At 41.1% G+C, this 12,162-nt stretch overlaps 1 protein-coding gene across 1 annotated transcript in view; it reads right to left on the reverse strand.

The window, feature by feature from the left end:
* The window catches only part of DENND2A (DENN domain containing 2A), a 77,961-nt gene that overhangs the window by 10,073 nt on the left and 55,726 nt on the right, over positions 1-12,162 (reverse strand). Inside the window, exons 11-14 of the mRNA XM_070946651.1 lie at positions 11,392-11,461; positions 10,151-10,228; positions 8,915-9,055; positions 7,820-7,968 (exon numbers count right to left, since the gene is read on the reverse strand). Coding sequence (XP_070802752.1) covers positions 7,820-7,968; positions 8,915-9,055; positions 10,151-10,228; positions 11,392-11,461 — 438 coding nt within the window. The remainder of the gene's footprint in view (positions 1-7,819; positions 7,969-8,914; positions 9,056-10,150; positions 10,229-11,391; positions 11,462-12,162) is intronic.

A 12,162-nucleotide genomic window follows, 5' to 3' on the forward strand; every position in this document is an offset into this window, starting at 1 on the left:
AGATTTTGGGTTTTTCAGATTTTAGGAAAGGAACTGCCAAAAAACTGTCTTTTTGCAGAAGGAGAATATGGTAATGCTATTTTCATAATCAAAACCAACAGTTTTCAAACCCCACCCTCCGAGATAGGCAAGAGAACAAGCCACTCATCAGTGTAGGCCCGAAATCTTGAGCATCTGGAAGCAGCGTATGTAACTCAAACAGAGCCATAACGTCATTCGGTTTATAAGCCAGGTCTTGAATGGATGGAGATGGGAGGAAGAGAAGGAGGAGGGAGATATATTGTGCTGCCTAAAGGAATCATATGGCCAGGAAACTACTTACAGCTGGCTTGAGTTAAGCACCATGAGAGAATGTGTGCTGAGCAGGAGGGAAAAGGGGAAGGCTTGGTGGAGGAAGAATATTCCACGCCTGACAACAATTTCTGCAGTTATGTGACAGAAAATGAAAGAATTTGCAAAGGAGGAGGAGGAAGAGGAGGAGGAGGAGGACTGAAGTGCTATGCAGCAATTCTGGCTGGCTAAGAATCTTTTTTTTTTTAACAGAATAAAGTTTCTATCCCTCATGATTATAAAAACTAAAATTTCTATGGGATGTGAAGTGTTGAATTCTAAACTCATTCCTTCTCTCCTCCCCTTATCTTTCTGGTCTTCTTAACTACACAGAAATGCACATCATGATCAGCACTGCTTCCCCTCCATTCCAGCAACCTGGATCTAGATTGCTTGTAGAAGACAACATGGGTTTTTAAGTTGCCCTTGCTATCAACCTGCCACCAAAACAGCAAGTCTAACTTGCTTTTAGGAAAGTGAATCGCAGCACATCTGTCAATGCCCAAAATCTTTCTCAGAGTCCATTGTTGCTAAACTGACTTTTTGGGAGAAAGAAGAAAGGAGTTGGGACATCATGAATAATGGAGCCCTATTCTCATCACCAAATACTTTGGAGCAATCGTCTTCAAACTAGTGCCCACTACTATTTTACACTTCTCTTGGGATCCTGCCACTGCAAGCTTTCAGAAACTTTTAAAACATCTTTTTTTAAAAAAAAAAAACTTTCAAACAATGCAATGAAAGATTAAATGTCACTGCTGTATTAAAGCAATAATTTCAAATTATTTTGTGGGATTTATCCCCATCCATGTTTATATATATAATTAATTAAAATATGGAATGACATGTTGGTAAAATTGGATCCTAAGTAAAACATTAATCATTAAAATGAAACCACGAAACTCTAAACGAGCTGCTGGCTTCTCTTTGTAAAATGACAGTCAAAATCTGTCATTTTCACTCCAGAAAAAAAGAAATTCTAAATAAAAAATAAAAATAGAAAGGCATTTTGGCTTTTAGAGTTCTTTTGAATTACCAATTATTGGATTCTTCCTATCTCAATGATAAGCTTTGTGCAAAAGAGTTGAGCAGCTCAAATTAAAGCTTGGGGTTTTGTTTTTTTTAAAAAAATGGAAGCATGCACATCCAAGTTTTTTTTTTAGCTGACAAGATCAATTACTAGAGTTATTATGGGAAGGTGGGAGGAAGAAATAAGTTTTTTTTTCCCTTTCCACTCTCAAGGTTCATAATAACAGAAAGGATTTTGAGAAGGGAAAGAAAAATAACAAGATATGCACTTTCTGCACGTAGCTTAAATTGGCATCTTTGTTCAGTTGTAGATGGGCTGTTAAAACTTTTTTTTCCTATTCCGCATGCCTTTTAAATAACTTCAAATGTATTCTCTTTGCTTCAACGGAACTTTTTCCTATTGTTTTGCTTTGGTTGGTATCCCAGGTTTTTACATTGATTTAAAGTTTTCTATTGTGAAGTCGCCTGCAAAATGATCTTATTTGGATCAAAAGGCAACTCAGTAATTTATTTATGAATAAATGCGCTTATTAAACCTGGTTTGGGCTTTGTTCAAAAATGCTCCACAACACGTACACTCAAAGCCTTTTTCCCTTTCACCGAAAGCTACAGAAATATGGAAGAAACCACATGTACCAAAACTGGCTCAAGATATTTTTCCAAAGTTAATGTTCTCCTTTCCATCAAAGAGCATAGTACCTCTCCCTTATAGTTAAAATAAACAACCAACAGAATTGGTTGCCATTTCATAAGATCCTAAGTCCAGGGGTGGGCTGCTGGGAGTTTGCAGGGGTTCAGGAGAAGCTCTAGCTAAGATTCTGTGCAGTTTGGAAAACCCCTAACTCCCACTCCTGGCTAGCCCCCACCCCCACCCCTCCCAGGAGTCCACACGCGGCCCATTTTGGATGCAGGTAAGTGCAGGGTGTGCGTGGAGACTCGGGGAGGGCGAAAAATGGGCCTACCGGAAGTTCGGGAAGAGGGCCTCTGGAGCCTGGGGAGGCCATTTTCACCCTCCCGGAGGCTCGAACAAAGCCACCGGAGCCCAGGGAGAGGAAAAATCCCCCCCCCCCCGTGGTGCAGGAGGCCGACTAGGCCATGCCCACCATGGCCACAGCCACCCAGCAACTGGGCAGAGAACCCCTTGCTAAAATTTTTGAAGCCCAACCCTGCCTAAGTCCACTACCCCAAATGTAAGGTCACTCCTAAGATGCCCAAGGTATGTATAGTTAGTAAATAGTTCTCTCAGTGAACAAGTGAGACATATATCAATATGACCGGCTGGAGTAAGACTGTGATAAATCCAAATTCTCCTATGCTTTTTTAAAATCAGCATGTACTCATTAAATATCTTCTGTTGAATTACTTGAAACATTCCAAACCATTGAACAATCTCAAACAGCTGCTTGAGGGCTGGTTTTTAATGAAGAAAGTGAGGGAAGAGGGAAACCAAATGAGAAACTAAACAGAAATCAAATCTCCCTTCAGAAACATAAAATAATTCCCATTTCCCCAAGCAAACATTATTGTTTATGTATTGAACTTGAGGATTTCTCCTTCAGCCCAATTCCTAAACTGTGTACCACAATACTAAAAAGCGGTCTTCATTGCACATTTATAAAAGAAGCATGAAAATAACACAAAAGGCAGAAAAAAGATCCTTAAGGCAAGTAGAGTTTCTTTTTATGATGATTCCGGAGTAATTATACACCTCCTAAGGATGACCACAGTTGCCAAATAGGATACCGTCAGAGGAAAAAAGGATGAAAAATGCAGAGTGACAGGTTGCAAGAGAAAATGATTTCTCCACCCACTTAATAAAACATGGTTCTGACAAACTAAAGTAGTGACTATGATATCACCACTTGGTTCGTGTCCAAGTAATCATGATCTGTGTAATGGAATGATGCGATTTGTATATACAGTATCTGAGCAAACATCTCCTTCTGAATTCCAGCTGGAACATGCAAATCTCCATGGCTCTATGAATATAACCCATCCTTTGATTGGCCTTCCACAGTTTTTGCTTAAACCTCTCAATCTAGTAAGTTTAACAAAACCATAACCTTAATTTGTCAGAAGAAAAACTTGCAATAGAAATATTTAGATTCCAACACAGAACATATTTTTTTTATATTGTATCTTTCACATGTTAAAAATGAAACTTTCCAGGTAAGAGAATTTGAGCACCTTTTCAAATTTTAGAACCACATAAATTAGGGATTGAACTTTAATATGCTCCATTAAATAAATAAAATCAAGTTCAGGCCTCAAGTGTACATGTTTCCTTGGAATCACAGAAATGATGATTCCATGGCTGTTACTTTCCGTGATTCTGCCAAATGTTACACCTATTACTCAAGAAAATCTGCACAATTACTCTAACTCAGGGGCCATCAACTTTTCGGACCTCAGGGACCACAAAATTCATAATTTTAAATCTCGTGGACCACTAATATGAATTTTTTAAAAAGATAAATAGCATTTAGTGCAATATAAAAAATGCAAATAATTTTTCTGCAGACCACCAAAATTTTCTTGCAGATCACTGCTCTAACCACTGCTCTAACTAAAGTTGTGTATACTTTACTTGTGTATACTTATTCATTTAGCAATGTAACTTTTTTTAGCTGGAGAATGCTGCTGTTTTCACAAACTGAATCATCAAGGTTGCATATTTTCAACATGGCTTTTAAAGCAGCTCTTTTTCTTGAGTTCACAAACAAGCTTGCAAAAAAAGGGGGGTGCTCTATTGCAGAGCTGTGCAAAACTTGCAGGAAGTACTTCCTTCAAATTGCTTTTGAAGTACCGTATTTTTTGGAGTATAAGAAGCAGCTTAATTTTGGGGGAGGAAAATAGGGGGAAAACAATTCTGCCTACCAGGTATTCATCTGGTTAGTCCTTATCCTGGTCAGCTTCAGCACATTAGTTCGCTGGCTGGTTTTGAGGTTGGGGCTGGTTGGGGCTAAAAAAAAACTCTAAAGCACAGCTGATTGTCGGAGGGAGCAGCAATTAGAAAAGCAGGCAAAGCAGGAAGATCAGCTTCGCTGAGTTGGGGCTGAAAAACAGCTTCAAAAACACAGCTGATCGTCGGAGGGAGCTCCAGTGGCTAAAGCAGGCGAAGTGCGAAGGAATAAGAGAAGGCAGAAGTTGTTCTGGGTAGCCATTTTGGGCACTGCGCATGGGGTTACATTCGGCATATAAAATGCACCCAAATTTTCAGCCTATTTTAGGAGGGAAAAAAGTGCGTCTTATACTCCAAAAAATATGGTATATATAAAACCCAGATTCTAAACACATTATTTACAATTTTGCAAACACTTCTACTCTGTTTTCTAATCTTGTTTAAGAGATTTAAAAGCAGGGTAGCCTGATACCTTCTAGGTATTTGGAACTTCAGCTCCCACAAACCTTGACTATACAGGTAGTCCTTAATTTATGACCAAAACGTTTGTTGCTAAGCAAGACATTGTTAAGTGAATTTGCCCCATTTTATGACCTTTCTCGTCAGTTATTAAGTAAATTGCTGCAGTTGTTACGTTAAGGGCATTAAAGACAATTTTCTAGTGAAGTTTTCCCCAACTTAGATCATCTAGGGATTATATTCTTCAAATCTCATCAGCTTCAACAAGGATTGTCTTTTTTGAAGATTTGTTAGTCGTCTGCCAAAAATTCTAGAACTGAAACTGAGCAAGGTTATTTTAATTGAAATGTTAGTAACATGGTTGTTAAGTGAATCTGGCTTCCCCTTCTGTCAACCTTTGCAGAATTGAAGTCCAAAATATCTAGAAGGCAGCAGACTGCATAACTGACTTATAAAGAATTTTAAGACTTCAGTTCACATTTTATGCAGCAGGTCTACTGTATCAATTTGGGCTGCTCTTGTCCATTTTAAAAAAACAGCAACACAATGAATGAATGATTTTTTCCTCTTTCTTTTTTTGGCAGCCTCACCATTCCTTCTCCTAGTCCCGTGGATGCAGCGGGATTTACTGGGAATTGTGAAAACAGGCAGGCTGCTGAAACTTGAATAAGCATCATTACTCATCTGTTAAATTTTGCCTTTTCTGGTTGGGAGGAAAAAACTTGCTCTCCCCATCCCTTTTTAAAAATGGATGAAGGCCAGGCACCAGCTGCAGAAAATCTTAAAGAGATCTGGGCCCCCTTTTTCCCAAGGTGTGGGAGGAAGAAGTTTTTGTCCAAATAATTGGTGAGCGGAAAAACAAAGGCTATCTATGCAGGGGGATCAGAAAGTTTGCAAACTGCTTGCTCAACTTCTGATACCCACAGAAAAACCTGAAACCTTATAGGCATAAGGACAAAGCACATGGCATAGGTCTGGCATTAAGGAGCATGCTGTAAGCTGCATATATGCAGATATATAAGTATCCTGAGGCTTCAAAGCCAATAGTTTTTGGTTGGCAAAACAGTTAGCCTTCCTAACCCTTTTAACTGTGCCATTTAAGCTTATTAAGGGCCCCAAAGTCACCTAAACCTTTGCATATTTTCATTCAAAGCACATTGTGAGCATATTTTAGCCACTACAGTGTATATAAGCCTACTAAGGAAGACCTAGTAAAGGTAGAAAGAGAATACTTAGGTGCTCTGTATGCAGATTATGTACAACTGACTGGGAAAGAATCAAGGATCTGGTTACCTTTGAATGGCTGGAAACAACAATAATTAGGTTTTGACAATGGTCAGGATTTTGTTTTGGTTTTAAAGTGAAATCTACTTTCTGCTTATCAACAGGTTCCAGTACTATTTATATGTGTTTTCTGTTTCAAAATGATGAGACCCATTTTGAAATAGTGCAGAACACGTAAAACATACGCTCAAGTACTTTTTAAGTTAGAAATACTTAAGTCACGCAAATCCTTAGAGTGAAAAAGATGGAAGGGCAATCCTGCAAACACTTCCATTCAGCTGTTCAGCAGCTGCATCATCTTGGATCAGGTCTGTCAAACTGGCAGCCCACAAGAAGGATATGTCACCCGCAAGCCACGCCCACCCCGGCTCCGCAAAGGCAAAAAACATCACGATACATCACAATCCGGCCCGTGACACGATCTTTGACTTTGACATCCCGTGATCTGGATCTTTTAGAAGTTCAAAATGATATCCGTTCCAGTGTAAACAACTAATGTAGAAACACTCGTGTTCATCTTAAGTCCTTTTATTATAAGTAATATGAAACCATACACTTTAACACATATTGGACATGCATTCACCGTGAGTTCCCAACAGCAACATTTTCCTCCAAATGAACCCAGTAGTATAGACCAGGGGTCTGCAACCTTAAACACTCAAAGAGCCATTTGGACCCGTTTCCCACAGAAAAGAAAACACCGGGAGCCACAAAACCCTTCCCATGCTTGACTATTTCTTGAGCGGCCACAAAACTAGCATATGTAGTTGAATTAAACGTTCTGTTTTCTTCTGAAACTTTTATTTTCTTGGAGTTCTCCATGGCTGGCCTATTGGGGTTGAAAAGCTCAATAAATTGTGTGCCGGCGAGTAACACACATTGGCAGTTGTGATGCATATTTTGACTGACAGGGAGCCGCAGCAGAGGGGTGAAAGAGCCACATGCGGCTCCAAAGCTGCAGATTGCTGACCCCTGGTATAGACAGATAAAATTAAACAATGGACCATGGTTTTATGGTGCAGTAGATGCAGTGTATCTGACTTTACAAAGCCATGCTTTTCTGTTTATTTATCCAGGCAAAGGAACAAGCATCTATAACAACATATATGATCATCTATCTAGCTCCTAGCTAGAGGTTTTTAACCATGAAACAGAAAGAATATGGAGGCCCAGCTGTTCCTGCTGTCTCCATCCTCTGATATAGGGGTCTCCAACCTTGACAACTTTAAGCCTGGCAGACTTCAACTCCCAGAATTCCCCAGCCAGCTTTGCAAAGCTGTCTGGGGAATTCTGGGAGTTGAAGTCCGCCAGGCTTAAAGTTGTCAAGGTTGGAGACCCTTACTCTGATATATTCTGCTATTCATATGGGTCTTTTCTGGGTTATTCAGCTCTGGAGTTCGTCCACAAAGCCCCAGCTATCATTATATCTTGCACAAATTTGTCCCCAGGAATCTAGACTGACTGTAGCAGCCACTCCCCACTGTCCCAAAGCGATATCCATAGCTGGAGATCAACCAAGATGAGCCAGACACTCCTATTATTTAGGGATAACTGCAATTTTTTACATGGAAAGCATTAACGTTTGAAGCCAATTTCAAGTGGGAGCCAAGAAAGGAGAAATATACATCACAGATGTCTCAGCTCCAGAACTCTAATTGTGCAGAAGATACATTTCTGCCTTTTTGAACCTAGGAAAAGAGACACAACCACCACTCTAGGACGTAGCCGACCACTGAAAACTGACTTTAAGGACAGATAGACTAGATAATAGTTTGTCCGCCAGGTAAGGCAGAGAAATAGGAGGCAAACTGTTACCTGAGCTTGTCTGCTATAAATATCACCCGTCTCTCCAACAGCAAGGAAGCAAAGACTCTGCTTAAGTGCCGAATGCTAAGCGAGGAGAACAAGGACTCAAAATCAACATGTTCAAGTCTTGAATCAAGTGGTCGACACAGCTCTATAACCTGAAACAAAGAATGCAGGAGCAATACAAGATGTAAAATCAACTCCAAGTCAGTTCTGACCTGAGCAACCTATAAGCCCTATTATTAAATGTGTAAATAAGGGGAGTAAGACTCTGAGAATACCAACTGCAGCCTTTTCAGACCAGTGGAAATTTGTTTCATAAATTTGCCTTATTCAAAAGCCCCTCCCCCATTCTATGTATTTCCACATTGGAATCTTCTACCAGGAAGAAACAAATATGCTGATTCCTAATTATGATCTCCATATCCTCCAACGAATGTCTCCTGCCCATTGACCTTGCCTTTCCCCCCCACCTCCTTCAAGTACAATTAGACTTGAAAGAAAAACACTTGACTGCAATTACTATTTTTAATTTTTAAATGTGTCTTGCAAGATTGAGATTGGCACTTTGCTACGCACCAAGCATCTTTCTTTTTCTTTTTGGGAAAAAAAAATCTGCAGAAAGCAGTTAATTGAAGGACTCAAAAGGAAACGTGGTGGGATTCAAATAATTTAACAATGGTTCTCTGCCTTAATGAATGGATGGGTGGGCGTGGCCATGGTGGGCGTGGCCAGGGGTGTGACAGGCAGCACTTGGCCTTCTGTACCCCTTGGGAGCAAAAATGGGCCGGGGGGGTGCACCGCTCCCCACACTCCATTTTAGGCCTAGGAGGCCTTCCTGCACTTACCTGGGAGCCAAAATGGAGTGTGTGGGGACTCCTGGAAGGGGCAGGGTGAGAAGGGGCGGGGCCAGCCAACAATTTAACTACCAGTTCGCTTGAACCGGCCTGAACTGGCTGAATCCCACCATTGACACATATACATGAGAACTTGCGAGCATGCAAGTTTAGCTACTTCATCTACTTTTGAAGGGTGGTTCTGTCTAGATCAGTGGCTTTTGCCCTCAGTGGACTTCAACTCCCAGAATTCCCCAGCCAGCATTACTTCTGTTCCAGAACCAGGCAGGAAGTTCTTGATGGAGATAGTCCGACCCAGGGCTGGAAAAGGGGCTTCCATGACACTCCTCATGAGCGGCTGGACCAAGGCAGGAGAAATGCCACGTCTTTTCTCAACCTCATCCAAGATCTGAACAACAGAGAAAAAAGAAAGAGAAAGGAGGACACTGTGTATTCTGCTTCAGGAATCTGTTCATTTTTCTCCTCTTGCTAGCTTTTCGTTGTTGTCATATCGTTGTTTGATGCCACGCAAAACAATCAAGCATCAGAATCCCACTTGAATGAAACAGTTACTGGTGGGAAGAGCCTTCTCTTTCATTTAGGTGCCTAGTGCTGTTGTTGGGTTACTGCTTCTTCTTCCAAGTTAAGTGAATAGCTGGCGGGTAGACAGTGCCATGCGTTTCTGTCCAGAAAATGTATTCTTGGACAATATGTCCCCTTCCCAAACTGCTTTTGAAACTTATTTAACTATCTGTGGGAAGTACCTAGCAGGTCTGGGAGCCATTTTAAAAATTGGAAATTGTACAAATAAAAAATGAGGAGATGATGGTCTCCGTCTCCGAGAGGATACTTTTCTGATCCAAATTGCCTGTCTTCTCTAGGTCAGGGATGTCCAACCTTGGCAACTTTAAGCCTGGAGGACTTCAACTCCCAGAATTCCCCAGCCAGCAACTTTAAGCCTGGAGGACTTCAACTCCCAGAATTCCCCAGCCAGCAACTTTTAAGCCTGGAGGACTTCAACTCCCAGAATTCCCCAGCCAGCAACTTTTAAGCCTGGAGGACTTCAACTCCCAGAATTCCCCAGCCAGCTGGCTGGGGAATTCTGGGAGTTGAAGTCCTCCAGGCTTAAAGTTGCCAAGGTTGGACAGCCCTGCTCTAGGTGACTATTTTCTTTTTTCTTCTTTCTTTAAAAAACAAACAAACAGAAGGAAATGTTAATCACATATCTCTTGTAATATCTACTTTCTCTGGCAAAAGAAGAAAAATGCATTTAACATCCTCCAAAGCAGAAACAACTGGCCTTTTTAAAAAGCACTTGGGTGAGATTCTTATCTGACAACAGGAAACGACTGTACTGAATTATTAGTCGGGACCAGGTGTTCATCCTTGGTTTGAGTTGCACTTCCAATGGTCAGTATGGACCGGAACTGGCCAGAGAAGGCTTTTCTCTCCTCCTCCGTCCCTACTCGCTTTGGAGACGGTTTGCATGGTCTTTCTCCCTCACCTTTGAGAAGAGGTTGAAACACCCCAAGCGGCTCACAATGCAGTAAACTTCTGGAAGACGTTTCCCTTTCCCACTGGGCTTTCAAGAGAGACAGACACAACACAGATATACATAAACAGACAGTGATGAACAAGAAGAAACCAAAAATCACAGTAACCTTCTATTCCACGCACAAAGCAGTTCTTCCAACTTAACCTATTACTACAGATAGTCCTCAACTTAGGACCACAACTGAGGCCAAAATTCCCATTACTAAGTGCAGTTGTTAAGTGAGTTACGCCCAGCAGTCGGTTTCAGATATTGTTACCAATGGTTCGCCCCGCGCACGCGCCTTCTGTCCATGCACCCGGCCTTGAAAATGTGGCTAAATAGGACAGCATAGCGCCGGGGCAGGTAGGCAGGCCCACCCGCGATCTCCGCTACCAGTTCGGGCGAACTGATCCGAACTGGCTGAATACCACCTCTAGTTACGTCTCATTTTATGACTTTTTAAATCATGGTGGTTAAGTGAACCTGGCTTCCCCCACTGACTTTGATTATTAGAAGCCAGCTGGAAATGTTACAAAAGTGTGATCATATGATTCCCCCCCCCCCCCGGATAGTGCAACCGTCATAAATACAAGCCAATTGCCAAGGAACCAAATTTTGATCACATGACCACAGATATGCTGCAACAGTCATTAAGTATGAAAAACCATCATAAATCACTTTTTTGAGTGATGTTGTAACTTCAAACCATCACTAAACGAATGCTTGCAAGTCAAGCACTATCTATACACTTCCGAGGCACCTTTTTTCTGACTTACAGTTACCATCCTTTTATCAGAGGTCTTCAAACTTGGCAGCTTTAAGACTTGTGGACTTCAACTCCCAGAATTCTCCAGCTAGCTATGCTGCCAAGTTTGAAGACCTCTGTGCTAGATTGTTTCCCATAATCCTAATCCAAGGCTAATTTCTCTAAAAAGCAGCAAATTGCAGAAGATTGACGGAGTTACAGAATAAAGCACTGCATTCCATTAAAACAGAAACAAAAATACCATTAATTTTCTAGCTACATGATTTCAGATATTCCATAACAGCGACGAGACAAAGAAGAAATTCTTGGATTTGGCTACAAAGAGAAAATTATGATTCAGCAAGAACAGCCACAAAGCGTGGGTCAAAACCTTTCCCACCCTCGCTGCAAAGGAGGCCTGTGAGACCATCCAACTCAATTTCTGAAGACGAAACTAGATAGTTACCAGTATTCTTCTGCAGTACCCAAATCTTCGGCTGCCATCTTCACTAGTCAAGACAAATGAAAATGTCTCACTGAAAAAGAAAAAGTTTTAAAGAAACTTTTTTCAATGACAAGGTTATCTTCAGTTCTAGAAAATATGCATATAGATATTAAAAATAACTTATGTATTTTTTTAAGTATACATACATCTTTTTCTTTTTACGAGCCTAAATAGAACAATATAAATTTCTGTGATGCCCTTACACTTCACAGCAAACATGCATGATATATATGCCATCATCCTAATTAAGATCTCATATGGCAAAGGAAAAGACAAAGGAAAATAATCGTCATTCATTCATGCTAGAAAGAAGAGGGGATCAAATTATTCCCCAAAGCACCAGAGGGCAGGACAAGAAACAATGGTTGGAAACTAATCAAAGAGAGAAGCAATCTGGAATTAAGGAGGAACTTCCTAACAGTGAGAACAATTAACCAGTGGAACAGCTGGCCTTCAGAAATCGTGGGTGCTTCATCACTGGAGGTTTTTAAGAAGAGACTGGACAGCCACTTGTCTGAAATGGTATAGGGCAGTGTTTCTCAACCTTGGAAGCTTGAAGATGGGTGGACTTCAACTCTGCTGCTGGCTGGGGGATTCTGGGAGTTGAAGTCCACCCATCTTCAAGCTTCCAAGGTTGAGAAACACTGGTATAGGGTCTCCTGCTTGAGCAGGTGACTGGACTAGAAGACCTCCAAGGTACCTTCCAGCTCTATTCTATTCCATTCCATTCCA

This window comes from Pituophis catenifer, unplaced genomic scaffold (assembly GCF_029215685.1).
Source record: "Pituophis catenifer annectens isolate HBS135680 unplaced genomic scaffold, rPitCat1.0.hap2 SCAF_7, whole genome shotgun sequence".
Classification (NCBI taxonomy): domain Eukaryota; kingdom Metazoa; phylum Chordata; class Lepidosauria; order Squamata; family Colubridae; genus Pituophis; species Pituophis catenifer.